The sequence below is a fragment of the Nestor notabilis genome, unplaced genomic scaffold (genome assembly GCF_000696875.1).
Source record: "Nestor notabilis isolate BGI_N333 unplaced genomic scaffold, ASM69687v1 scaffold19139, whole genome shotgun sequence".
NCBI lineage: Eukaryota > Metazoa > Chordata > Aves > Psittaciformes > Psittacidae > Nestor > Nestor notabilis.
Genome location: NW_009944344.1, coordinates 56575 through 84301, shown reverse-complemented (window position 1 = coordinate 84301; position 27727 = coordinate 56575). Strand labels below are relative to the sequence as shown.

Here is a 27727-nt window from a genome sequence, read left to right as displayed (position 1 = left end):
TCTTCGTGGCCTCCTCTGGACTTGCTTGAGGAGGTCCACGTCCCTCTTGTGTTGGGGGCCCCAGAGCTGGACGCAGCACTACAGTGGGGTCTCACAAGAGCAGAGTAGAGGGGGAGAATCACCTGCCTTGACCTGCTGGTCATGATTCTTTTGATGCAGTCCAGCATACAGCTGGCTTTCTGGGCTGTAAGCACATGCTGCTGGCTCACGTTAAGCTTCATTAACAACACCCCCAAGTCCTCCTCGGGGCTGCTCTGAATCCATTCTCCACCAGCCTCTATTTGAGCTTGGGACTGACCTGGCCCAGGTGCAGGACCTTGCACTTGGTCTTGATGAACAACATGTGGTTTGCGCTGGCCCGCCTCTTGAGCCTGTCAAGGTCCCTCTGGATGGCACCCCTTCCCTCCAGCATGTCAACCACATCGGACAGCTTGGTCATTTCCCCATATTCTCCTGCTCCTATAAAACTGCATATGCATTTTAAATCAACTTTAATTTCTATATAAAACTACACGTGTTGAAATTCTAGTAGTTACACCAGAATAAAACATATTCTTCATTAGACAGTCCAAAAACCACTGTAATACACCCAGCCTTGAAGTTCAAGATGTGTTCTCAAATGCCAAGACAGTCAAAATTCAAAATCAGATTGACAGAGGAAGGGTACTCAAGTTGCTTGCTTTCTCCTTATTAATCACTGTGTAACAATGTTACTCAGTATTAAAATGTAGCAGTTATGTTTTTACCTTTGACAAAATTCTAAGCAAAAGTCAAAACCAAACCAAAATTGCTTTTGCTAGTTTGCTGAGTCCTGGCACTCACCCAGCTGATGAAAAACAGGTTATCAAATCTCATGCCTTGACTTCATCAAGCTCAAAACGGTTCTTTTTCAGTAACTAATCCCTTTCCTGAATAACGACCCTGAATATCCTGACTAACTAAAACAACCTGGAAGGCTCAGCTGCCTCACTGCTGTGAAAATCAGCTGTATCCTCCAGCAGCTCTCAGCTCAGGTTCATGTTCACAGGCCCCAGAAAATGCATCCAGCTTCTTGGACCAGAAACTGCTTCCAGGAATATTGAGAACTCTGAACAAAACACACACAATGCCGCAAAATCCTTTATCAAAGAACTGTGAATCTCTGGAAAACACTCATTTATTCAAGTTACTGTTTTCTATATTTTCATCATATTACATTGTCCTGTGATTCAGAGTGATACAGAACTGGTACAGTGCTGCATTTTGGGTCTAGTGTGAGAACAATGCTGATAACACACCAATGTTCTAGCTGTTGCTAAGTAATACTTACCCTGATCAAGGACTTTTCAGTCTCTCATGGTCTGCCAGGGAAGAGGGGCATGGGAAGCTCAGAGGAAGCAGAGGCAGGACACCTGACCCAAACTGGCCAAAGGGGTATTCCATACCACAGCACGTCATGCCCAGTATAGAAACTGGGGGGAGTCACCCTGAAGCAACCAATCACTACTCAGGTCAGGCTGGGTACAGGTCAGCTGGTAGTGACCAATTGTACTGTGCATCACCTGGGTTTCTTGGGCTTTATTTCTCTCTTTTTCTTCTTCTTATTATTGTTATTATTATATTTTACTTTATTTCGATTGTTAATCTGTTCTTATCTCAATCTTTTTCCGATTCTCCTCCCCATCCCACCAGGGGCAGAGGAGGTGAGGAGCAAGTGAGCAGCTGCATGTTACTTAGTTGCTGGCTGGTTTTAAACCACAACATAGATTTAAGACAACACAAATGAACATATGAAACAATGATGATGTTACTAATGTCTGAAATATTCACTGCTGCTTTATCATAAGCAGGCATCGTGATTAACATCTTTTGTCTGAAACAGGAAATACAGCACACCTCCAAAAACAACAGTGTCAGGGATTTTATTGCTATATACTACAATGATCCCATGATTCTTTTCATAAAACCAAAAGCTTAACATCTGAATTTTCAATCTCATTATTCCCTGGAAAATTTATTATATCACAAATACTCTGCAGATTTCACAGAGTTGCTTTCTTTATTGGATGTTTAAGTTTGTGTCATGTTATTCAGTCATGCAGCTTCTATTAAAAATATTAACTGAAAAAAATAGCATGTTAAATAGTATACTATTTAAAATTCATAGCAAAACGTTTTTCTCTCTCTTAAAAGTCACTTTATTTTATGGACTGGCTCATCTATGTAAGACTAGAAAACCCATGTCTTTTACCCCAACGTTTGCCAAAGCTAAGAGCCAGAAAAGGAGCATGATCCTGCAACCACCATTCTTTTTTTTATCCTTCTGACCCATGTTGACCAGCACTGCAAAAAATAGCTTACTTTTAAAGTGAATACTAATGCTGAACAACCATGGGTTTACAACACTGTGAAACTAGATTTCAACAAGACTTTCAACACATTGAAAGAAATAACAACTCATCATTACACGTTTTAATGAATTATATGGAAAGGAAATTTTCTCTGAACAACTTTTGAACATTGGCTCAAAATGCATACCTCATCTTTTTGAGTTGACTGAAGGTGCATGTTAGAGTATTACATATGCACTAAACAGCCTAAGCTGTTTTTCTTTTCCTGTCTTAAGCCAATGTGATCATAAGATGCTAGTGACTTTCATTTTTAATTCTATAGAATATTTTTGTCTGCAAAATTTGTATTTTATCAAAATATATATGTAACCTCTGTTTTTATGAAATCATTGCTCTCTGTATATTCTTAATAAAAATAATGCTGCCAAGAAGAATGACAATTATTCAAGTACTTCCTGTACCAAAAGGAAAGAGCAATAATTATTCCAAAAGGACCAACTGTTAAAATAAAATATATTAAAGTGTTATCCCCTCTGGTAGGCCCAGAAGCACTGTGCATGTTCTCAGTATATATAAATTATGTTTCAGTGTACTTACAGCACAAAAGAAAAGCATATTTCAGCTGTACAGTGTACATCAAATGCACATCAGATACCCCAGATCTTCAGCAGATCCACTGCTGCCGATACAAATTTGAAGCAGCTCCATCACTTCAGTCCTGATCCCTCTTTTTAGTCCTTTTGTATTGATCAGGTGTAAAGAGCAGCCATGTATCTGACTTAAAACAGTTACTGAGACTTCATCAATTCCGATCAGGAGCAGGAGGGCTGTAACCTATGTGGCACAGATCTCCTAAGTCTAGCCTCCCACAAGGACCTTGCTGGCAAATTCTGACTGAGAGATGGCACTTCTGAACTGGTTTGGTTGACACCAAATGTTAAAACTGGTATCAGCCATAAGTAGAGCAAGGAAAGTAAAACCTTTTGCTTTGAGATTCCCATATCTCTGCCAACACTTAACAAAGAACTAGCACTAGAGAAGAACAAGAAGCACAAGGTTGACTCCAGGTACCTCAGGCTTGCCACTGATGTGTCTGAGATAAACAGTAACTCTACCCCAACACTGTTTTGAGATGAAACATTAATATGCATTGAAATTATGGGATACTAGAATTAGACATAAGATCTTCAAATACTAAATATATCTGTTAAGACTGTAGTAATTTTGTAACAATATTAACCTGATTATTCATAAAAGACTTTACAACTTCATTGTCCTGGCTTGTTATTTGTCAAATTTTCAAAAAATATAATGTGTTCAGATCCGATTGCAATAATTTATTTTACTTCTTCTGCACTCTACTTGAATTCAAATAAGGACCCCAGTCAATATGCAATCCAGAAGTGACATTAAACTTCTTTTTCCTTATCATTGAACAGCTAAGGAAAACAAACACTGAAATGTCATGGTACTAAGTGTTGTTTCATACAGTTTATCTGTTCTTAGTGATTTGTATTCCAGAGACCTATCTGTAATACTTTTTTATGACTCAATTCTTGAACTGTCTACATCAGTTGCCAACACAGAAACAGACTACTGAGAAGCTGACTCAAAAAATCTATCGTTCGTCTTGAACAAGTCAAACAGTTGCTAGTACGTGGGTTTTGTTTGTTTGTGGTGCAATACCTGGACATCTATACAGCTTTCTTGCCTGTGCAATATCTCCTTTACTTAGACGAGTACGCTGGCCAATGGCAGGTCGTATACCATTATCATCACGGGAAGGGAGAATGGTATCCAGAAACATGCCCCTAAAAAAAATAAAAATAAAAATAGACCCCAAAACCCCCTATCAGGTTTCTGTCATAAAACTGAGTTTTATGAATGTATAATGCTATTTTGTAAATCTAGAATTTACATCTGGCATAAATAAGAGGGTAAAATGCAGAAATTTAAATACAGAAAACATGTCATAAAACCTCCACAGGTTGGCAAATCTTATGCAAAGTTATCAAGAAAGAATCTTCTTTCAGTACATAATTAATCAGCTTTTACATTTCTGTTAGACAACAGGAGGGAAATCTCTTACTACTGTTAAGACTGGACATGAGCAAAATTTTTTGCACTGAGAGCAATAAGCCATTGGAATAATCTCCCCAGGGAAGTGGTGGATTCCCCAACACTGGGCACTTTTAAGATCTGGCTGGACAGGGTGCTGGGACCTCTAGTCATGCATTGCCTAGAAAGATTGAACCAGATGATCCTTGAGGTCCTTTCCAACCTGGTAATCTATGATTTTGTGCTTGAAGACTACACAAGAAAAAAGCACTGCTGTTAAAACTCTCGCTATATTGAAAAAAAAAAAATTATAAAATTGTAGAAAAATACATACATTAGGCCCTATCACAGAATTCTTGATCACAGAGTTACTGTTTCTTACAAAGTTTTTAAGGAAAGTCTTCAAGTCTGAACTACACATGTAAGAGCAAAAGTTGGGGACACTTGCCGGTCATTCTTCTGATCAAGGACTCTAGCTTCTCATGCTGTGCCACTGAGAAGGGACACAAGAAGCTGTGAGGGAGCAGAACCAGGACAGCTGACCTGAACTAGCCAAAGTGATATTCCATAGTACAGAACATGCCCAGGGTGAGTTGACTGGAAGAGGTCAATTGCTCTTAGGGATGGGCTGGGCATCAGTCAGTATTTGGTGAGCAATTTCATCGTGCATCACTCATTTTTCTTGGAGTTTATTCCTCTCTTTTTCCTATTATTATTGTTATTGCTGCTATTATTATTGTATTTCAATTTATTTCAATTATTAAACTGCTCTTATCTCAACCTGATGGTTTTACCACCTTCTGATTCTCCTCCCCATCTCATGGGGAATGGGAAGGTTGAGCGAGTGGCAGCCTGGTACTTAGTTGACAACTGGTCTTAAACCACCACACCACTGATTTTTAGTACAATCTGAAACTGATGCTATTCATACTTAAAAAAAAACCAACCCAACAATTGTCTCTTAAATGATTTAGCACTTGGATAAGGGAATAATCTGTTGCACTTTTAATACAGCATGAACACCACCACTGTGCATGACTAGAACTTTATGATGTTTTGTGAGTTCTACTACTTATCTGAGTGAGTAAAGTCTAACAAACAGCTGGCAATATGCCACAGTAAGCATGACTTACGTGTTCAAGATAAATTGGTGCAAATCAATATGTGACCTCAAGGGCTTGCTGGTTGTTTTTAAACAGTATGAAGTAACAACCTCCTGTACCTTGGGGCAGGGCATGCCTACTCATGGCACTATCAGTTTTTGCCAGCTTGGAAAGTGGTGAGATCAGGGCCCACAAATTAAATTATCTTGATGTTGTCATTGCCCTAGGACTCTGGGGGATTCCAGCTTGTTAAATTACTCAATTTTAGATAGGTTAATATAATCTTTTCCTTAAGGTAATGGTATCTGTAACTGGATTAAGCAATGAGACTAATATCTACTTCATGTGGCTCATTCCCATGCTCTTCCAGGGGTGAATTATGTATATGTTGAATATATCCTTCAGTAAGATTTTTACTTTTTTTTTTTAATAATATCATTTATACTGAGGAGAACAAGCTCAAGGCATTTGCAAAGACTGGTGAGGTTTCTCGTGGTCTTCAGTTTATTTCAGTCTTAGACTGTCAAGTAATTTTTTCTTAAAATGCATAAATTGGACAAAAACAAAGCTAAGGACATAACTTTATAACTAGCAATTTTTGTTGGTTTTGGTGTCTTGTTTTTGGGGTTTTTTTTATTTTTGTTTTTTTCCTTTTAGGTCTCTCTTAATTTACATTACTCTGGTATTTTTAGAAAGTAATTAGCTGAACTGCAACTTGGTATGAAATATTATGGCAGACCAGGTGAAAGACTCCTCCTTCACTTCTCCAGAGTAGGGCTAGCCTACGGGAACAGCTCATTCTACAGTTCCCACAACCATGCAGTTTCAGAGCAAGTCCCATGTGAGTTACTATGGAATCGGGAATGGATCAGCCTGCAACAGGCCAGAGTGAAGCCAGCAGAACTCTTTATAATACAGTTTGGATGACAGTAATAATCTGTACAAACAACAGAAAAGAAATTCTCAAACATTTCACTCATTTAGTTTTTCTAAATTCATTTTTTTATGGAGACAATAAGAAGATATTACATGAAATTATGTTTCCAGACTATCTTGTCTTAAAATCTGAAAAACTGAAGCAAGATCAAAAGGCTGATTTGAAACTGAACAGAAACAAAATGTGTTTAAGGATACAATTAAATTATTCTAACTTAAAATAAACAGGCTGTCCTTTGACTGCTGTAAGAATACTATATTGCAAGGCATATTTTAAGCAATTTCAGAATACTTAAAAAAAACATAGATCTTAGCATTCACAGAAAGGAATAGAATTAAAAGTCAAAAGGTATAACCTGAGACTCCAACCTTGAGAAGGTGTTCCTGGCATAGTGCATTATGCTGTCAAAGTCATATGGTTCCCCAAGGGAGTTCACCTCTCCAGGCTCCATCTTCAAGAAGTTGTATTCTTGACCTATGAATGATAATTAAAAGTTTCTTTAATATCTTTTTTTTGTGAAGATAAAAAACAAACAACAAAGATCCTAATCTAATCACTCACTGACGTTCATAAAGCTTATCCATTTGGGAGTAACTGTGTGATTTTATTAGCCAAGAGGACAGACATGTCTTCGGAAACATACATCCAATTCCCATATTTGGCATTTAGAAGGACTATTTTCATTCACCTAACCCATGTAAAGGCCCAACACATTATGTTGTGCTTCATGTAGAATCCATAAAATTTGCTTTGTTCTGAATTCCAGAAAGAAATCTTTTTGACAGCAGAATCTGGAAGAACACTCTTCATTGCAGACTTTTATTAGACTGGATATTAAATTAAAGAGACTTTGCTATAGCAAAGGCTACTCTCTGAGCCCCCATATAATACAAACTCTACAAAGTCATATTTTCATGAGCTGTTGCAATTTAACAAAAGCAGAACAAAAGAATTATACTTAGTTCATAATTTCAGACCGCAAAATCTTTGTCCTAATCAATGTAGTAAGAGATGCAAAGAATCCCTTACTCCACTTCATATTCCCATTTATGTAACGTAAAAAACCTGCAGTGGCATTAACATTATTAACCAACATAATTTCCATAACAACAGATGGAAAGGTCTTGGTGGTCATGACTTCCTGATCCCATTTCGTGATCCTCGAGCTCATGCCACACCACAAGAAGTGGTTTAAGCCAGAAACTAGAGAGACAAATGAGAGAGCAGGAGGCTGAGTATGGCACTCCACCACAGTGGGGAGGAGCACTTATGGCATCTACACAAGTCAATGACACATAGAGCACAAAAGGAAGACTTGAATGCACATGCCCTTTCAGGGCAAATACTCCAAGCTATCACTAGGCAATTTCTGATTTCACCCCTTCTTGAGCAGAGAATTTTCGTAAGTCAAAAAACAGTATTTCACAAAGACCGTGCACATTTATGAACACTGAAAATGAATCATGCTTAGTTCCTTCCAATCTTGCCCACACAACACAAGTGTGGGCACAACAGCTAGACTGACGAAGAGATGACAGTCACACTTTAAAGTTCTCAGGTTCCTCAGATGCTTTATCTCAACAACAACAACAAGCCACTGGGCAAAGCTGCCATAGGCAGTAAGTAACGAAGAAACGGTGGGAACAGCACCCATCTTTGTCACAGATTCAAAGTCCTCAGCTTACTTTTCAGGTGTAAACCTCTTGGGCAGCTAAAAAACTACTGACATGTTTCTACTTATCATTCATTAAAGACTACAAAACAAAAGCCCTTTTCTCAAGCACAGAAACACAACTTTTAAAGGGCTTTACGAGCAATGGCTTCCTTCAAAGTTTTGAGCATGATTACTATTTCTCTTTTTGTAGCCAGTACTATTTAATGGCTTGCTACTTGGCCAGATCATTAGAAAAGACTGCATTTTAGTTGCAGTATTGCATTTATTAATCAGCTTGAGAACAGTCTAGCTAGGAGGAATAGCAGGCATAAATGCTCATTTCTACTGTTCAGTAAATTTCTGCTATTTAGTATTCAGATTTAAGGGAGTTGAGCAGATGAAGGAAAAACCAAAAATGAACAGGTTTGGTTGAGTTTTTTTTCCCTCCAAAAAAATATTTATCAGAATATCTCACCAGGCTGGATATTTTCTCTAATGATGGTGACATGGTCATCACGGTCTGGTCGTGTATGTTCGTGCCAAAAACCTATCACATGACCCAACTCATGGACAACTATACCAAATTTATCACAATTCTTGCCAATAGATATAGCCTGAGGGCCATTTCCCCTTCGACCCACGTAAGAACAGCACCTGTAATTAAAACACAAACACAGATGACAGTTTTCATGCATGTGTCTACAAACCCTATAGCAAATTTTTAAAACATGAGAAAATATATTTAAAAGAATCAGCATGCAGAGGGAAGCTGAAAGAATAAGCAAAGACAAGGTTTCTTCTGTGCCATACTTCACATCTTGACAGCACTCACCAGACTCTTGGTCGCTCAGGTCTGATAAATTTGCTTTAGTTTGAACTGAAAAGTCACCCTACTTCATTAGTTCCAGCTATAAAGGATTCAGAAATAGTGCAAGTAGTCCTTTAAAATATTAAATCTGCATGCAGTTGAAAATACTTCAATGCTGAATAAGATGTAGAATGTTGTGATGACACTGTGCAATCCCTTTCCATTTCTTTTTGTTTCTCTAACTATGGCTGACGTACAATATCTTTTGCAACAATATATTACGAGGTTGAATGCTCTGGATTTGTGCAAACCCACTCCTGTTTTCTTGTAATAGGAACCTCAGTCCCAGAAAGTCATATTTGCACAAGAAAAAAAAAAAACAAAAACAACAGAAACAACCCCAAAAAACCCTGCTTCACAACTGCTCTCATGTTTCATTCCTGTTCCACCATATTTCCATGATTCCAATGTAAACTTACGGAACAGAGATGCTCTTTTCAGCATTCACACTGTCAGCATTTATCCGAGATGTCTGCTTTTTTGGTTAGGAAAACAAAGTCTGCTGACTACGCCAGCAAAAGGAGAGAACGGAGAGTAAAGCATATCCTGCCAAAATGGAAGGCAATTTCATGTTTCGTAGGCTGTCTCTTTGTCACCTCTGAAGATCTTAAATATTTCAAGACCTCATTATATTCCCTAGCAGAAGCTTGATTTCCCATATCTGCTCTATAAATTTTGCAGTCTCTCAGGTAGAACGGAATTGTACTGAGAAGATCACCTCTTCCTTCTTCCTCTTCAAAAAACAAACCAACCAACCGAAACAAAACAACATAAACCCCCACGTTTTCTGATGCAACATTTACACAGCAGAATATATTTGGTCCTTGAAGAGGTCTGTGCTAGTGTGGAAAATGATCCCATCCTCCATATGCCTCTGTGGGCAATGAAAGAAGAGCAGCTATGGGAACAATACTGATAGCAGATGAAATTCTACAGCCATCATTTGCCTACTTTTCAGGTTTTGTGGTGGCAAAGAGACTTTTTACTTTGGTGTGTCTGTCTTGGTTGGTATCCTTCATTGATTTTTGTTAGTGTCTAATACAACTAGAGTTTTAAAATATGACTATTAGAGAAGTACAGCCATGGAATATCAGCTCAGAATTCCTGTTCTTAGTAAAGCATATACTGGCTTTGCACTAATGGTTAAAATCAAGCCTAGATACACCAAAAAAGATAGTAGTATCTTAAAATTATGAAGGTGACACAAGTTACTTTATAGAAGAAGATATTACTGCAGTCTAGAAGGGTTGTATCAAGAATTATGAAGCTTGAAAATACTGTTCAGAAAAATTACTGTTCACATTATAATCATTCCTTGCTCTCTCAACAGCTTCTCAAGTATTCCTACCCTCAAAATAAGTTAACTCTTTTCTTAGTGCTTTAGTTAGTTCCAAGGATAGGTATGAATCACCTTTTTAGGTCAAAGCATTGAATTAGGCTCAGTGCTTCAGCTAGAGCTGTGCAATATCATGTTTAATTAATTTCTGAAGGTGTCTTCCCTTGATAGCTCTCTTCAAGGCAGGTAAATCAAAACAATGGCAATTTAGACTCCCTGTTGTAACTCTGTGCTATTGACAATGTTGCAGGTTTAAGTACTGCTGTTCCACAAGACAGTCAAAGAAAACAAAGAACACCTGTGTATTACTCTGTGTATTTCCCTCACTCTATATAAACAATATGAACACAAAATTACTATTTACAATATTTATGATATAGAAATATTATTGTGAACACAGATTTAAATAATAGCAATGGGAAAAAAACCTTAAGATGTGTCCTAAAATACAGTATAGGTGACGTAAAGGAGCAACAGATAGCAGAAATAAGATTAAAATACAAATTTAGAACAGTTACACCATTTTATCTCATGATTCCACAGTGGATTTCACCTTTGCACCTGACTCGTTGTCATGTCTTGCTTGATATAATTTCAGACTGCATGTTTGCAGAATAAATATTATGACTACAGGTGAATATGTAAACATAATTCAAGCATTACAGATATTTTCAAGATCAATTTCACCTGGATTTTTATCTTCCAGTAGTCACTCAACTATTTTAATATGTGTCTATCATGCAATAAAGAAACTACCATTGTTCACGTACTCTCAGTCACTCGTGCTCACCCTGGCGAGAAAATTGTTTGGAATCTTAAGAAGGTTTGGGTTGTTCTGTTGTTTTTTTAAACCCTCCTGCGCAGTGTTATTTACTGTCCCATCCATTTAGAGAGGGAATGCTGGAGTACACACTTTGAGCCAAAGGTGGTAGAATTTTCAGTAACTCTTCACTCTCAGAAAAGTTCATTTATTTAAAAACCCATTAAAGATCATCTATCCTCAGTATAGAATTCCCAATTCACTGTCATAGGCATTATGTACACTGAATAAGTTTGTCACAGTTCCTAGGTGCCAGACTTCAAATCTTTTAGAAAACACTGTTTCCTATCTTTGAGCACTCTGAAGTAAGGAAGATGTAGCATTTGCATCGGCAGTCTACAGGAAACCATGGCAAAAAACCATGAATCAATCAAATTAAGTAAATCCACATTCTGTGAAAGCATGTCACCATTCCCATATTAGAGTTCCATTTAGCCTATCATCTGGTCCCCTCCATCCAACATCTACAAACCTGATAAGAGCATGTGCTGTCACTTCTTTGTGGGTCATTGACAAAGATGTTAAAAAGGACAGGTCCCAGTATAGGCCTTTGTGATACTGCACTTTCAGTCACAGTGTGAGTCCAAGCTTTTAACCACAACCCTCCAAGACCAACCACACATCCAATTTTACTTTATCTAGTTTCCCTTTCATCTATAGTCCTGCAAAATACACCCTGGGGATAACTTCAAAACCTTTATGATCTGAATACCACACATGATGGCAGTGCAAGAAAGATTGATAAGAATAAAGTTAGGATAACCACGCAATATTATGAAAAGGCAGAACAAACCCTTCCGTTTAAAACAATTTAGACATATCTGCTCAGTCTTCATGTCTACCACTGTGTGGACACATAAGAAATATTGCAAAATGCAGAACTAAAGAACATTACTCGTTCTTTATAGCTTAAATCCAATCAATATGTTATTAAGACTGCAAGCTGTAGAATATTTAATACAATTTTAAGAGTTTTAACATGCTTATGTTATTGACTTTGTATGTTATAAGCTTCAACTCTATCCTAGCTGAAATCCAGACAGCTAGCAAAGACATATTTGGTAGCTTAAAAATTCCATAGATTGTCAATATAATTTGTACACAGTGATACTATGGAGACAACTAGAGAAAAAGGAAAAAGTAAAAAAAATAGTACCCTCTATGATGTCTCCAGCTCTGCTTTTATTGACACTATTCACAGCAAAGGAAAAAGAAAAAAAAAAGGGGAAATTTTAATTACAGTCTCTCTCTTCCTGTCCTTTTTACTTCATTTGGACCAAAAGAGGATTTAACCTTTTAAGATTGTGCCCTGTATCTCCAAAAAGGTCAGACAACAGCTATGCAATAGTAGCAGAACAACAAAATGGCTAATATATAACACATTGCCTTCTTAAGACAATTTGGTTTTATAAGAGAACATGGTAAATAAATAAGTAATTAACCAGTTTACCAATACAATTAACAATACGAAGAAGTTATTTGTTTACTCAAAACCAGAGGTGCTTATGATCACCTCTGAAAGCTTTTAGTGGTTTTTCATAAATCAGATAGATTCTTAGGTGTTTACAAAAATAATTTGACATTTTGCTATTATAGTCATGAAAATACCCAAAGAAGTTGAGCATTCCACTGACATATTGGAAAGATGTTTTCTTTTCAGAAGAAAAAAAATTAAATGTAATCTTTTACACAGTATTTCCCTGGGTCATCTAACACTAAACACCTAAACCCCAACACATTCAGAATTATTTTGTTTAATACTGGCCTGCTCCTAAAAACAAGCAGCCAGCTGAGTATGGTAATTTCCTTACACTGGTTACTTTAAAGATTTCAAGTACTTCCCAGCAATTATAAACAAATTTGTTGAGTATTTCTTTCCTTGCTGAAGAAAATCAGCATTAACACTAAGACTTAAAATATCAGTAGTGCACACTCATAGAGAGTCATTAGGATTTGCTAGGGTGAGTGTCATGTCAAGCACACCAGATTCATTCAATTTAGCTACAAGATTCTGATCATTTCCACAACTGCACCCAGTCAAAATGTAAACACTAAAATTAATACATCTATGATATAAATTATTTCGCAGTATCATGGGTTTGACCCCAGGTGTGTTTGGCAAAAGACCAAGACACCTCTGTGCTGTATGAGCACCTGTCTTTCCCTTTAAATTGAGTTAACTGGCAGCTTTTAAAGCTCCTCATCTCTTTAATCTTTATTGCACCAGACAGCAGTTGGAGACAGTAACTATTTATGAATCTCTAATTCCACTTAATCAGTCTAGCTGATCAATGATGGCAAGCAAAGAGAAAAAAAATGACAGAAAATTAAATGACTGGAACAATACACTCATTCTTTTAAGTAATACTATTTCACAGCTACTGTCAAAAATACTCTTAATATGAAAGAAGATAAGGAATTGGATAGGGTCAATGTTGCACTTTTAATAGCTGCACTCTTCAGAATGTAATATAAAAGTCCTCATAGATCATAACATCAGCTTTCAATGGCACTGACTGTATGAAGCTGTGGATGAAAAACTGTAGAATTTCATAAACATACTAGGATTGCATACCATCACCTACATGTTACACAATGAAAGAAAAAGTTCATAAAATTCACTAAAAGAAATCTCACTGAAGAAGCAGAGGCTTTTTCTTGGTGCAAACCCACCTCTCAGTCACAAGTATAACTCATCCTGTACAAAGGAGATATTGGCTATGACCTAGCTTGATGAATTGGCTTATTTTTCAGGGATCAATACAATCGTGGTTACTAAAAGTCGCGATTCACTCCCCCAAGAAAACCCGTTCTGTTGGCAGGAGCGGCTACTGCTTCTTCACCTGCTCGATGGGGACAACTACCTCAATATTATATAAAGAACAGCCAACTGAATCCATTCCTCAGTCAACAGCTGCCTATCCTAGTGTATTAACACAAATCACCACTCACTGAGTACATGTTAATGCACTGCGTTTTAGAGTGGCAACTGATTACCTGCACCCTGGTTACACCCATCCTACAGGCCATGCCACCACCAGCAGAGAAGCTGTGTCAACTGCTGTGGGCAGGAAGAGTGCCAGCTGCTTGAGTTAATCACCACCTGAGAACATGAGTCAGCCCAAATGTATTTAGCACATCTCTGAATTTCTTCTCATTCCATAAAAGTGATTGAGCACCTTTTATAACATGTAATCCTTCTTAAGGCTAAAAAATGCTGCAAAACTCATTGCTCGGGCAATGAATTTACCTGTTTCACAAACTTGAAAAACTTGCCTGTAATGTCTATTTGATATATCGCTAAGTTCAAAAAAGCATTAAAAGATTCAGAAGCTGTTCAGTCTACAATGTTTGGGGAAGCACATGACAGAGATTTGATTTTTCTGTATCTCAGACAGCTTTGTCAAACACCCATACGAGAGGATACAGTAGTGATTGTAATAAGTCATCTAAAGTTTGTCATAAAAGGGACTTTAGTCTTTAGTACTTAAGAGAACAAAAATTGCCACAAAGTCAGATCAAAAGCATACTGAGATGCCAGTACGATATGACTAATGGCTCTTTTTTTGTTTCACTGTATAAAAAAAGAAGCTTGATCTTGTATTCAGTAATATTTATTAAGACTAGAGGTCATCCCAGTTTGCTGCCCTCTTTTTGGCTTTGCATAGAGATGTATATTGACTGTATCTTCAGACACTTCCCACTGATAGCAAGAAACATAAGGACAGAGAAGCAGTAGTGAACAAAAAGTGTTTTGAACCTGTTCACAGAGCAGTTTTATTTGCCCTAGTCAACTAGCTGCATAAGTATTTGCTGTAATAGATATTAATGCCAATGTACACTGCTTTGGTAGAAGAATCATAAACATTATATTACATTCTTATTCTCACATCTGCAGTTAATGGTACAAATGACTATGAGTAATTATGAAATTTCAACCTACCAAGTGTTTCAGCTGTACTAAGAGATTATATTTCAATAATTAACTATTCTCAAAATCAGGTTGAGTAAACAAGACATGCTGGCAAATAATTATAGATTAAGACCGCAACAAATGAACTTATTCTGATGGGAAAGAAGGATCCAGCTGTAAAGCTTTAGGCAGTTTTTCACACAAGCTTCCCATAATAAAACTAGAGAAGCCTGATATAAAGTGGAGGTTATGAAGGTGGCTGGAATATTATATGAAGTGAAGACAGAGAAGATGCTCTTTAAACTTGCAGTGTGAAAAAACACCATGAAGACAAGCCTGGAACTGATAGTAACTTTAACAGATAAGAGAAGAGATCTGAAAAGGGAAGTACAGAATTATTTGGTGCCCTGAGATGTGCAAAGCATGGCACACGATGGAACCAGTGGTGAGGTATCAGTGCTGTGGAAAGAATTCTGGCTTTTCTCATTGAAGAATTTGGAGTCACAACCCAATAGACCACAAGTCAAATGTGGCAGCTGTTGAGAAACAGGGTCACACCATGCTTAGGTACCCAAGTGGAAAGAGAGACTATAGGATCTACGAATTAGCTCTAGCACTGGCTTAGCAGAAGTAGTGGTTCATCTGGACAAACATGCCCCAGTTTTAGGTCCTCAATTTCAAGAAAGATGTGGACTAGCTGAAAAGAATTACAAAGAGAATAACAATGTGATCAAAGGCCTAGAAAACACAAGTTACCTGGAAAGATTAAATTAATTAGGTGTTTTCTATCCTAAAAGAAAATGGAACTGAGGTTGAACATAGTAACAGTCTCAAAGGATATAATAGATACCTTCAAAAAAGGAAGAGGAATAATTTATTTTCTGTGGTCATGGTGAGCAGGAAAAAAAAGTTAAAATTACGGCAAAAAGTATCAGTTTTAGCTATGAGCAAAAGTACTGCCCCTGACTTCCTACATTTCTTATTTTAAGAATACTGAAGCAATACATTACCTCGCAAGCTGTGAAGTATTCATTTTTGCAGGTTTTTAGAAACAAATTAGACAAGCCTATATCAGCAATGACTTAGGTACAGCTGTTAGTCTTAAGAATACATTAGACACCTTTCTGAGATCCCTTCACAGTTCTGTGTGACTATGATAATCAAAACATCTCCCATTCATTTCTGATATGTGAACTTTCAGTGTATTTCAAATATATGCTTTATTCATCACTGCCCTGCTGGGATGAGCTTCCCATGAACTGCTGCAAGAAGTAATGCATTACACTCCTTCAAATTATCCTTAATGTTTCAAAGGCTTGATCACACTTCACTTGCTAGTTGCTAATGCTGTTATCTGAGACATTTGCAGATATTGCCACCTGAATTTCTACATATATGACTGCATCTACTTTCCGTTTCATTAAATGTGTTATGTTTTGACTGTGTGCTCTTTGGGGCAAGGTTTATAATTTAGTTTTTAATTTGAACAGTGCTAAGTACAATAAAGTCTCCCTCATCTGTGAAAGTTAGCTGCCATGGTCCGGGAAACAATAACGACAAAATGTGCTAACAAACAAACACAGCAGGGTGCTATGGGAAAGAACCGAGATTAATTTCAATATGACCCGCCATGTAGCAGAAAGCGTTTGCAGATGGTGTGGTGTCACTTTTGTCTGGGCTCTTTCCATGGAAAATACTGCATCACCACTGTACGCCGATGGTTAGTGCACAATGGCTCCTATTCAACCAGAGAAGATACGTTCTTATTTATCTGGCTCTCTGAAATGCCTTATAGATTCAGGACCCCCAAAAATCATTCAACTGACCTTTCTTTTTAGCCTGACTTTTTTTCATCACTGGTGGACTGTTCATATAGCCACACTCTACCTTGTTTTTATTTCTAACTTGTTACAGCCTTTGTAAATTATTTGTAATTTGTAAAGTACCCATGAATAAAACAACATCATCTGCAAAAGATAATGATGACTTCGAAAGTAGACACTGAGTATATTCCAGCCTTCTGGTCTGAACTGGTTATAATCCAGCCTTCACCCTAAAGTGACTTGATCTCATGAAGCATCAACCAGCCTAAGGAGCAATGCTTCAGCTGAAGAGATTTTCTGTCATTTGACTTTGGGCACTTTGAAGTTGTTTACTTTTCAGGAAACCAAGATCTCCATAGATATCCCCATACTTCTTTTTCTAAAGCTCTTGAGACCACTTACATCTTTCACATTCTGTTTAAATTCACATTGCTTTCTACCTTTGTGAGTGCAAGAGAACTATGACAATTATTCTCTACTTTCCATTTCTACCAAAATCTGATACGTACCAGAATCACTGTATCTAGACATAGACAAAAGAGGCATAACGTCAAAAAGTTACTATCCGCACTGCTTTCAATGAACCTACAGTCAAATAGAACATGCACCACTTAAATGCAGTAATTATTAATTTCCTGTGAAATATATATCCACTTTTAACTTCCACAGTGACAAACATGCCAAAATATTGAAAGCGCATCTGTTACCATGCATACACACTTACCCACATGGTCTGTATGTAAATACAATATAACTTTCTTCATCACTTCGTTCAATAAATGTAACGCATGTGTACTTTTCCCAGTGCCGCATAGCCTGCTTGAACATGGCGCGCTGGGTGCCTGGAAGAATAATTGTATGAGGTAAGAGACTTTTCTAACTGTGTCTTGTTCCTTAAAATCAGATTTCAATACTAGAAATATAAGCCTAGAAGAAGGCACTGGATCATGAAGGCCTGTGTCCTGGCAGTCCCATGTACTGCCAAATTACAATTAAAGGGATACCAGACCATCAGCTCATCCTAACATATCTGCTTGCAAGGGGACCAAAACTGCCTGACATACTTTAGCAAACATAAAACCTCTAATTAAAAGTACGTTTATGTTACATCAGAGGCAGACAGCAGAAGAAATACAGTGTTGCTTATGTGCTTGTATTAGCATATTTGCTAAGCAACTTCCTAGATGAAATTATAAAGTGGACCACTTGAAAAAAAACAAAGAAAAAGAAAAAAAATTGAGGAACTCTAAATGCTAGCTGTTTAGCCACAAGAAGGAAAAAAAATCTGGAGACTGAGTTAACCTAAGCCATGCAAACAGGTACAGAAGACACGTCATTTGATTTAAATAATGCTGTCTGGAACAAGGACTACCCTGCACTTTTTGCATCAAGGTCTTTCAGAAATTGACTGATCCAACAAAAGATGTAAATTCTTAATATGGTACAATACTAAGCATACCTAGATATTTGTTTTAAAAAATGAGAAACACATTCAGAAACAATCAAAACTATACACTAGATGCAGAAGCAGTCAGGCCAGCTCTCACCATAAAACACAGAGCCATCTAGTATACAGTACTTCAGATAGTACAAGAATGTACTTTCATTGTGTGACAAAAGACAAGGCTTATTAACATAGAGGCAGTATCTGAGAATACAGTTGTATTGCTTCTGAGCTAGAAATCCACAAACGATACTACTTGGCATGAATATGCTAGCAGAAATGCATCCACCTTGCAAACTTTTGCAAAGATGCATGTTACAATATAGGATAATTACAACAAAAATGCTTTTTTAAACTAAAAAAACCCAAAACCTCCAAGTTCATAAAACTAGCAAGTTCAAATCATGTCAGATCCTAGAAATTAAAGGTTATTTCATCCCATCTTGCCCTTTCTTTTATCTTTAAGCAGTATTTTCCAAGCTTTAGAATTTATCTTTCATTATGAAAAAGGTAAAATGTTTAATATGATTTGCTTCATTTAGTTTCCTACCACTATTTCTGGAGATGGTAATCCTAAAGCAAAGGTCACATTTGGTATAGTACTATGTAAATACTGAAAATAAAAGTCTGAATGTAGCTGTCAGTTTGAAAGGAATTACTCTGGTTTCTCCATATATATAGGCATTCAGTGTGTGAGCATTTGCATGTTTCTTTTGGGTTTCTGTATTATTGTTCTCAATAAATGTTATCACATATCTTTTCCCATCCATCTTTGCTTTTCTCCCTCTCTTCTTGTTTTAAATTGCCTCTTACATCCACATTGATATTAATCCATTTACATATTTCAGGGATAACAAAGGTTTTAAACTTTTTCTACAGTTTTCTGCTAAGGATTTTATGTATCTTGAAGTCAGTTTTTGTTCTTGTCATATATAATGTCTGTGTGTACCCGTCTGAAAACCAAACTGAGGAATTACAAAATATATTTGAGTCAGTTTGTTGAGTGAAATCATTTTAGCAGATTATATATGTCACACCAGTTAAATTAGTTATATTCTTGTGCTAAATATCCTGCATTTGTTAAAAAACAGATTTCATGACATTCTGTTACTTAGGCTCTTGAAAACAAACATGCAATGAGAAATACTAGGCAAAGAAAGAGAGCCTTCTCTTTCAAAAATATACAGTTTTATTATGTAGCTTGCCTTTGGAAACAACTTTTGAAGTATGACTAATATTTTCAGAACAGATGTATTTCAGGCCTGATCCAACAGGAACCCTACTATTGACTTCCACAGTATGACTTTATTGAAAAATCATTAAAAAAAAAAAAGAAAAAAAGGCAATTAAAAAAATAATCATATTCCTTCTTCCCATCCAAAGCACAAAGCTTACCAGTGAAGTTTCCACCTATTACATATGGAATGACACCCCCTGGCCATATTCTTTCTGTTCGTGATGTAGCAGCTCTGGGAAATCGGTTTTTCTCATTTTTCCCTGAGAATTTTACAGTAGTTCTTCCTTTAGATGTGTTATTTTGCTCAAAGCCTGTAATGATAATTAAAACACTGAATGAGATCACACACACAAGGAAAGAGAACAGTTATTATCCAGCAGGTTAAAGTCAGATTATTTCTTTATGCCCTTTAAAAGTAGGACACTGCTGTTATGCAACAGCCTATCATTACTTGGTTTTCTAAGAAATGCTTAAAATGAAGAGCCTAAATCTTATTTTTTTCCACCACACCTACAGCAACTATTTGCACCTGTATTTAACAACTTGAAAGTATATTACATAATTTCATTTAAAGTTCTTATTTCATAATAGTTTGTTGTGTTTTGTTTTGTTACCACACTCTCTGTGTTGTTGGTTTGGTTTGTTTGTCTGGGGTTTTTTTAATACATATGGATTTTCCCAGCAAAGGATGAAAGACTTTGGTCAGAACCAAAGTAAATGAGGCATTCACTGTCCCCTTCGTTTTTATTGCAAGATCAGGAAAAAGCAAGTGCATGATCACCCTTAAAGCACTGCACAGAAAGAAGTCCTTAAAGTAGTAGATAAGCTTTTATTGTCAGCAACCAAAAACAAGCAAAAAAACCCAAACAAGCAGAAAAAAAAAAAAAAAAAGCTCAATTATTTGCAAAGTTGTATTCATATGGAAAAAGTCAGAGGGTCATTTCTCTCTCCAAGCTTCAGAACCTGAAGCTATTACCTGTAGATACATTTTCAGATGAAAATGTGACTTTCATTTTGTTAGTAACCCTACAACACTACAGGATGCAAATAGAAATTTTTCATAAATGAACTTTGGGAATCCTATGAATAACTGTTTTACTCATGGCTGGAATTTCTTCACAAGAGTAAAGTATGTTTACTGTTTTCAGAGGTATTACCACCATTCATTCCATTACAAATCTTTCCCAAATCAGCTGAAACTTACTGTGACAAAGAAAAGCATGAGGACAGTGAGACAAGGACTTGTACACCATAACAAGTGCTTCTCCTGAAGCAATTTAGAAGGGCAGCTGATTAAAATAGATCACTTGAAAGCCAGTCAATAAATACTACTCAGTGGGGTTCAAGTTTTATTCCTCACTGAAGAATACACCTTCCCTCTGTGAGTATCCCCTGTGATAGCACTTATTCCTAACTGTTAACAGCTAAGTCAGAGTCAAGGAGGATTCCAGGCAGCATCATGGTATGGTATCCTGGCATAGCCACAGGGCTGGGAGAGTGGCAGGAGGAAGAAAGGGAAGAAGCAACAGAACAAAGCAGGGAGAAAGCTCTTGGTACACAGGAAGAAAAGCCTGCCTTTGTAAAAACTAACACATAAGTTATTACAGGAACAATATAGAACATTTCAGGGTTTAAATAAAACTCAGGTAAAGCAAAGAATTTACACTTGTAATTAAATAAGTATGTCAATGAGAATCACACAAGTCTACCAGACAAGTAAAAACCTCAGAGGACAACTACTCTGACAGGTAATATACAGTAATTACTGAAGTATATGACATGTTAATATAGATGTTTTACTGTTCAAAATTCTTTTTATCATTTTTTATATTAACTAGAAGAAATTTAGGCCAAATTGCATGCAAAAGATGACAAGCATTTATGCAATATTAAATTGTAATTATCTTAAAAAGAATGAAGATTCTATACGAGAGCACATAGACAAAGGCCGCTGCTGTGCTCTGGTTAATCTTGCAAGATATGCAATAATGCATTTAGACATAATACAGTGTGATTATAATGGAGTTTCATATATTTTCCTATTTGAGGTTGAAGATTCATGACATTAAAGTGATATGTCCTTGCACCACATATTGTGAGTAAATTCAGCCTGTATTAATGGGGATCCCACTTACATAGCTGGTTGAATTCAGCTACGTTCATACTGACAAGTGTATGATTAGCATAAAAATGTCTTTGTCCACACACCATAAATGCTTCAAACACAATTTGAATTATCAGAATGCCCCAACTGGGTCCAGGAAAAATACTGATAAAATCATCAGCTATGCAGCATAGCCTACCTGTACTAAAAAGATATTGTACTGATATCATTAGAACCGACAACTATGATCACAGCCATAGAAAAAAGCTACATAATTTTTAATATGAGATTTAAAACTACACATTTTAGTTTCCAGATTTGATGCTGGAAATAGACCTCTATGAAAACACAACAAAGAGCTAATCACTTCATTATTATTCCTGTACTATTTATTTATAGTTTGTTTATGCCAATAGTAATACAGAACGGCTTTAAAGTGTTAAAATACTATCATCATTAATGTTCATGATACATTATCACATCAGGCAACCTGTTAATTTAAACAGTGACAATACCAGAGCCAAATCTTCTTATCCTGTCTATAAGCTGATAGAGGGCACCTCTTTTTTTTGACATTCCATGCTCTCCAAAGCCACCTTTAAAAAGAAAAGGAGAAAACAAAAAGCATTTTACAAAAGTGAAGAAGATGGAATCTTACACCTACAGCATCTATACAGCTTGGAGATATTAGAAATTACCCTGTAAAAACTGCAATGTATTTAAAGGAAGTTTAACATTCTTCAATGACTTGCATACAAATTCTTCTTGACAATGAAATAAAGAGACATTTTTAGCTGAAAAACTTTCTAATATGCATTCCAGAATGTAAGCCAACACATCTTTGTTATTCAGACAAGTCATGACAATTACATCATCTAATTATTATTTGGAGCTTTTTTCTTCCTGGTGACCTTGACATCCTCAGAGCCATATTGATTGACAGCTAAAAGGCTTACTCTCACAGAAATTTCCTGAATGCATGCCATAATCTTCTCATTTCAAGGGAGGTGAAAGAGGGAAAGCAAACACCCAAAATTCCATCAGAAAAAACAATAAAACTGATACAAGCTTAATATGGCTGATTTTATCACGAAAGTTTTGGTTTTCTTTCTTTATAAATACATGTCAATGCATTCTACAGGCTTTGAAATGTTACATGCTGGTGCATATTGCAGTAAGACCTTGCAAGCATATATATGTCTGTCATTTCTGTCATCAATAAGCAAGAAAAACTAAGCTATTAAGTAGCTGATTTTAACATCCACTATGCCACTTACAGAAATGCAACACATTTCTAGGTTTAATGCGTACATTTGATGCATTTGCCACATAGTCCCTTCACATATAATCTTTTTGTGGCTGCAAGTGCCTTTGTAAACACCATCAAACCAGAAGAAAGACCACTGATAATGCTGCACTAGTCAATAAATCATTCAGAATTGTTCAGAAAGTTTTGTAATTTTCAGAAGTCTGTAGTAGGTTGCATTTTAAAATTCACTATTTGTTATTCGACAAGACATTTTTCAAACTACTTTACAATAGCAAAAGTAAAAAGATAGAAATTGAAGGACCATTGAGACCTCCAACTGCTACTAAAAAGATCTTTCCCAACTTTCCATAAAAGCTTTCAATATATACATGGAGAATATATTTATTAAACAGCAACTTAAAATTATATTACAGATGAGAAAATTCCATATAAGGCAAGTGAGGTAGTGTGGCTGCTCAGTGAATAACAATGTGCCTAATTATTTGGATTACATTGTCACATAGTTGCTGGCTCCCTTGAGAAAAATTTTCCAAATTTTTTAAAACATTTTAGATAGATGAGGTAATAATTCAACACATTCCTTTCCAACAAGTTACATGGTAACTATAACATACACTACAGAGAATATAATAGTTCCATCCCTCGTATTGATCATCAATAACGTAATTGTTTCTCATTAACATCTTATCAGAAAAGGCATATAGCTAAAGATTCCAAATTAATTCTAAAATATCCCTAAAAGCATCAATTGCCAGATGTAATAGAAGAAAAAAAGACAAAGAATCCATTATTTTCTTAAAGAAACTATTACACTATAATTATTTCTAGGAAAAAATATTAAACTAGCATTACTGTGTTAACACAGCCTGTGTATGCCATTTAGTGAAAAACTGAAGAAGAAAAAGTATCTCACATAACTAATCTCTCTTATATGAATAATATCCAGCCTTGCCAAACCACAATCTAAAAATTTTTTTTAAAACAAAATCAATCACATTTGCTGCTCTTCTCATACTTCAGGCAGGAAAAGGAGGACACTTTTGGCAGTTTGGAATGATAATACACACAAGAATTTTATCAGCTTTACTGTTGTTTCTGTCTACAATTATTATGTATATTGCTTAGACAAAATGACAAATAAAATGACAGAGCCACACTCTGAGAAGCTTACAGATTAAATATCTGACCCTGCAAATCTAGGCAGATAATCCTCACCAAAAGGAGTGTCAGTTAATGTGAATTGGAACCTGACAGCTTCAGGATTTTTAATTAGTAGTTGCAATGAAAAATGCAACTCTGCAGCTCCATCTTGATGGTTTACACCCAAGCATCTAACTCTTTTACCTGGCATCACCTGTAGTTACCTGTAGTCAACAAGAGAAACTGTTCAGAAATCAAGCTTGCAATTAATTGTCATTGTGTCTATAACTGAGGTAAAATATTAATTTATCTTCTATTTTACAGACATTTTATGTCTATACCAAATATTAACTATTCAGTTGTTGGCAATTTACTCTTTTGGAAGTTAGAAGGAAAAAAACTCTGTAGGCTGTGCAGTTTGCAAACACAGGCTAAATTCCTTATGATGTCAATTTAGAAAAAATAATTACATATGTAAAGTGTAAATTGAATTGAGTTCTCCAACCCTGTTTTTACAAAAATCAAGAACATTGAGGGTTCACTGAGAGCTATTACAAAATCATTAATTTCAGCAGAGTTTGTTCGACAAAGTCCAGACCCACTGACCATTGCAGTTGCATTGATTCCTCTTGTGCAACAAAGGCAGAAAAATTTGATCCAAATGCATTAGTAATCCTCGATAGGGTGACTCAATATCCCAAATAGGATACTGTCTACAGGAGAAGGTAATTCACAAATCTCAAGACAGGTAAGGAAAGAAAATAAAATAATAGAATATTAAATATTATTTAGAAACAGCTTAAAAATGTATATTCTTTCAGTGGCAACTGACAAGAAAATAACTGTGCGGTTAAAAAAAAAAATAGAAAAGCAAGAAATAAAAAAAAAAAAAGTCATTAGGCCAATGAAATCATTTGACTGCATCCACTTTAAGGGGAAATGACCGACTTTGCTCTCTACATTTTGTCAGCAAAACTAGTGCCTGAGATACTTTCAAAACCCATTAAAGCTATTTGTTTGGGTGAAAGTGAGGCAGGGAAACCGCTGACTCCATTAACATTTTAAAATCCAGTCCTGACCTAGGAATGATCAAAGGTGTCCCTGCCTTGAAAACACAAGTGGCTTGAAAATTTATTTTATCTCCTTCTAAAGTTGCTATAAAAATAGTCTAATCATGACTTCTAACTAGGAAAAGTAAAAATATTTTAAATATATCAATATTGAAAGGTTAAATTAATTTTTTTTAATTTGGTCTGAAAAATTCCTTTCTGCTCATTCCTCAAAGTGATACCACTTCCACATATCAGGAATCAAGTTTATAGTGCTTCAGGAACACACAGAACATGCTTAGTAGAAAATAAATTTCAATTATGCATTTAAACATTTAATAGCATTTTTGCCCACACTTTCCATAAGTAACTTGGCTTTTCTGGAACCATAACATGAAAGGTAACCATTCTCAGTTATGAATTTACAAATCAGTGACACAAATCAGATGTTTAGTTGCTTTTTAGACAAGGTAAATTCTAGTAAGGATGACGTTATTGTGTTGCTTCTAAATCTGGGCGCAGGTCTGAATGGAGCTGAAAAAACAGCAAAAGGAGGAGTTGTAATCCAAGATTTCCAGTCTCGCCTCCACGATTCCATATATGCTCTCCATAGGGCACCTGGGCACTGTGATCAGGAACTTTCAATGACGAAAGCAAAGCTTTGTGCAATTTCCTTTCCCACACAGCCACCTGCAGAGTGGAGTGGACTTATGGTTCCTACCAGCTTCTGCTTTTCAGTTCAATAAGATATTGAAATCAGAAATGCCAGAACAAAATTAACATTTTAGCTTTTCTCTTTCTTTTGCCTTAAAACAAAAACATAGCCTATTTTTAAAGTAAAAACTAGTATTATCCAAAACATTATACTGACTTTCTACATTTAAAACAGAGATTGTTTTCTATGCAGAAGTATCAGGAAAAATAAGTTTAAACAAGCTTGAAATATCATACCTGTGTTATGGCCAAGTCTTTCGTTGGAGTGCTGCGTAAGATCAATCGTCCTGTCAATTTGAAAGATTTTTAAGTCTTCATCATCTAAGGCAATATCTCCCCAAAAGACAGCTTTAAATAAAAAAGAGCTCAATTTAATTAAAGAATTTATTTAGGCAATAAAACCAATCTGAAGACTATAATACCATGTTAGAACCCTTGGGGAAATGTACAAAAATTATATATTAATATCACGTATATTTCCTTACTGATCTGTATTTTTACACAAAGAAATAAAACTACCCAGCAAAAGACAAATAACTGGTCTTGGTATTCACCTAAACTCTTACAGCCTTTTTAGTTTCTTTACACATTGCCTAAATGCAATTATTTAAATGTAATATCAATCTAATGAAAAATTTTCAGCATGTGTTGTTTTCTGTAACTATAACAAAGCATAAAAGACACTGATATACGTTAAGATTTGAACTATGAATTCAAATACATATAGAGCTGAGAAAACTTTGCATTTCCTAACATCTTCCTGAAAATGAGAACTATTTGTACTAACTTTTATTATGTTGCAATTACTTTCTGTATTACATTATCCTTGCCTTGGAGAATTAATATTTTTATCTGTTTTCCATTCAACTGAGTGAAAAAAATAAATATTTGTTGTTTTCTTCTTGGTTTATTTGTATGCTTTCCCTTTTATAGCTAATCTCACTACTAGGATTCTTTCACATACTTTGCTTTTCCAAGCTCCCATCTCTTCTTTTTAACCTTTCTTTGGCCTTTGGGTTTCTTCTTCTCTCTTTTCCTGTTCTTTCAGGCTTCCTCAGGATTTTTCTGCTCAGCTTCTGCACAGCTAACTCATCTTCCCTGAACTGCCATCACAACTCAATGAACCAAGATACCGGTCCACTTGAAAGAATTCAGGATCTATAATCTCAGTCTTTCATCTCTGCCTATTTTTGCTGAGATTTTATTCTGAGATCTTCCTGCCAACTCAAACTTATCATTAAAGATGAACTCAACAGGCCATATCCTCAACTGCTGTGAATGAAGGCAACAGAGCATATAGCAATTAACATGAGCTGAAGAGCTTGTTTATTATCTTCACCCAAATTCTTCCTTTTCCCTCTCCTCTTGCCTCTATCAATAGCTCTATTATTTGTCCCCTCACAGTCACAAAACCCCTGGGTTCAATCTTGGTGTCATCTTCAACTCTTCCCCTTCTTTCCCCCGCCCAGGAAGACATCACTAACTTTACTTGGTTGTTCATTATACATTTCCACAGCCAATTGCTTTCTTAGTTTCCATACGACTAAAACCTTGGTCCAGAGTCCAGCTGTTACCAAATCATTCTCTCTGGTCTACTTCCATTCAAACTGAACTTAAACATTATTGTTAACTGGTATTCTTTTTCTTGCTCTGTTCTTCATATGATGTTGTAGACAACATTCATCAGATAATACTCTCAGTAGTTTCATGTTGCTGCATTCATTAGTATTTAATCAAATCCACATTGAAAAAAAAATCTCCATTGAAGTAAAAATGTTTCTGAAGAACTCCCAGATATTATATTACTTCCTATCTCCATTATTTTACTTGAATACCAGGCAACTAAGAGAAATCACATTGAAAGTGCCTTTGGTCTGCCATGTAAAATACCTTAAAAAAAAAAAAAAAAAAAAAAAGGAAAAAAAAA

At 36.0% G+C, this 27727-nt stretch overlaps 1 protein-coding gene across 1 annotated transcript in view; it reads right to left on the bottom strand.

The window, feature by feature from the left end:
* Positions 1 to 26148, bottom strand: part of LOC104411859 (tolloid-like protein 1) — a gene marked incomplete at both ends in the record, with an annotated part of 39697 nt that extends 13549 nt beyond the window's left edge. The window contains 7 exons of the mRNA XM_010022393.1: positions 4017 to 4141; positions 6797 to 6902; positions 8558 to 8736; positions 17567 to 17684; positions 19682 to 19834; positions 22143 to 22223; positions 26038 to 26148. Coding sequence (XP_010020695.1) covers positions 4017 to 4141; positions 6797 to 6902; positions 8558 to 8736; positions 17567 to 17684; positions 19682 to 19834; positions 22143 to 22223; positions 26038 to 26148 — 873 coding nt within the window. The remainder of the gene's footprint in view (positions 1 to 4016; positions 4142 to 6796; positions 6903 to 8557; positions 8737 to 17566; positions 17685 to 19681; positions 19835 to 22142; positions 22224 to 26037) is intronic.
* Between the last annotated feature and the right edge of the window lie 1579 nt (positions 26149 to 27727).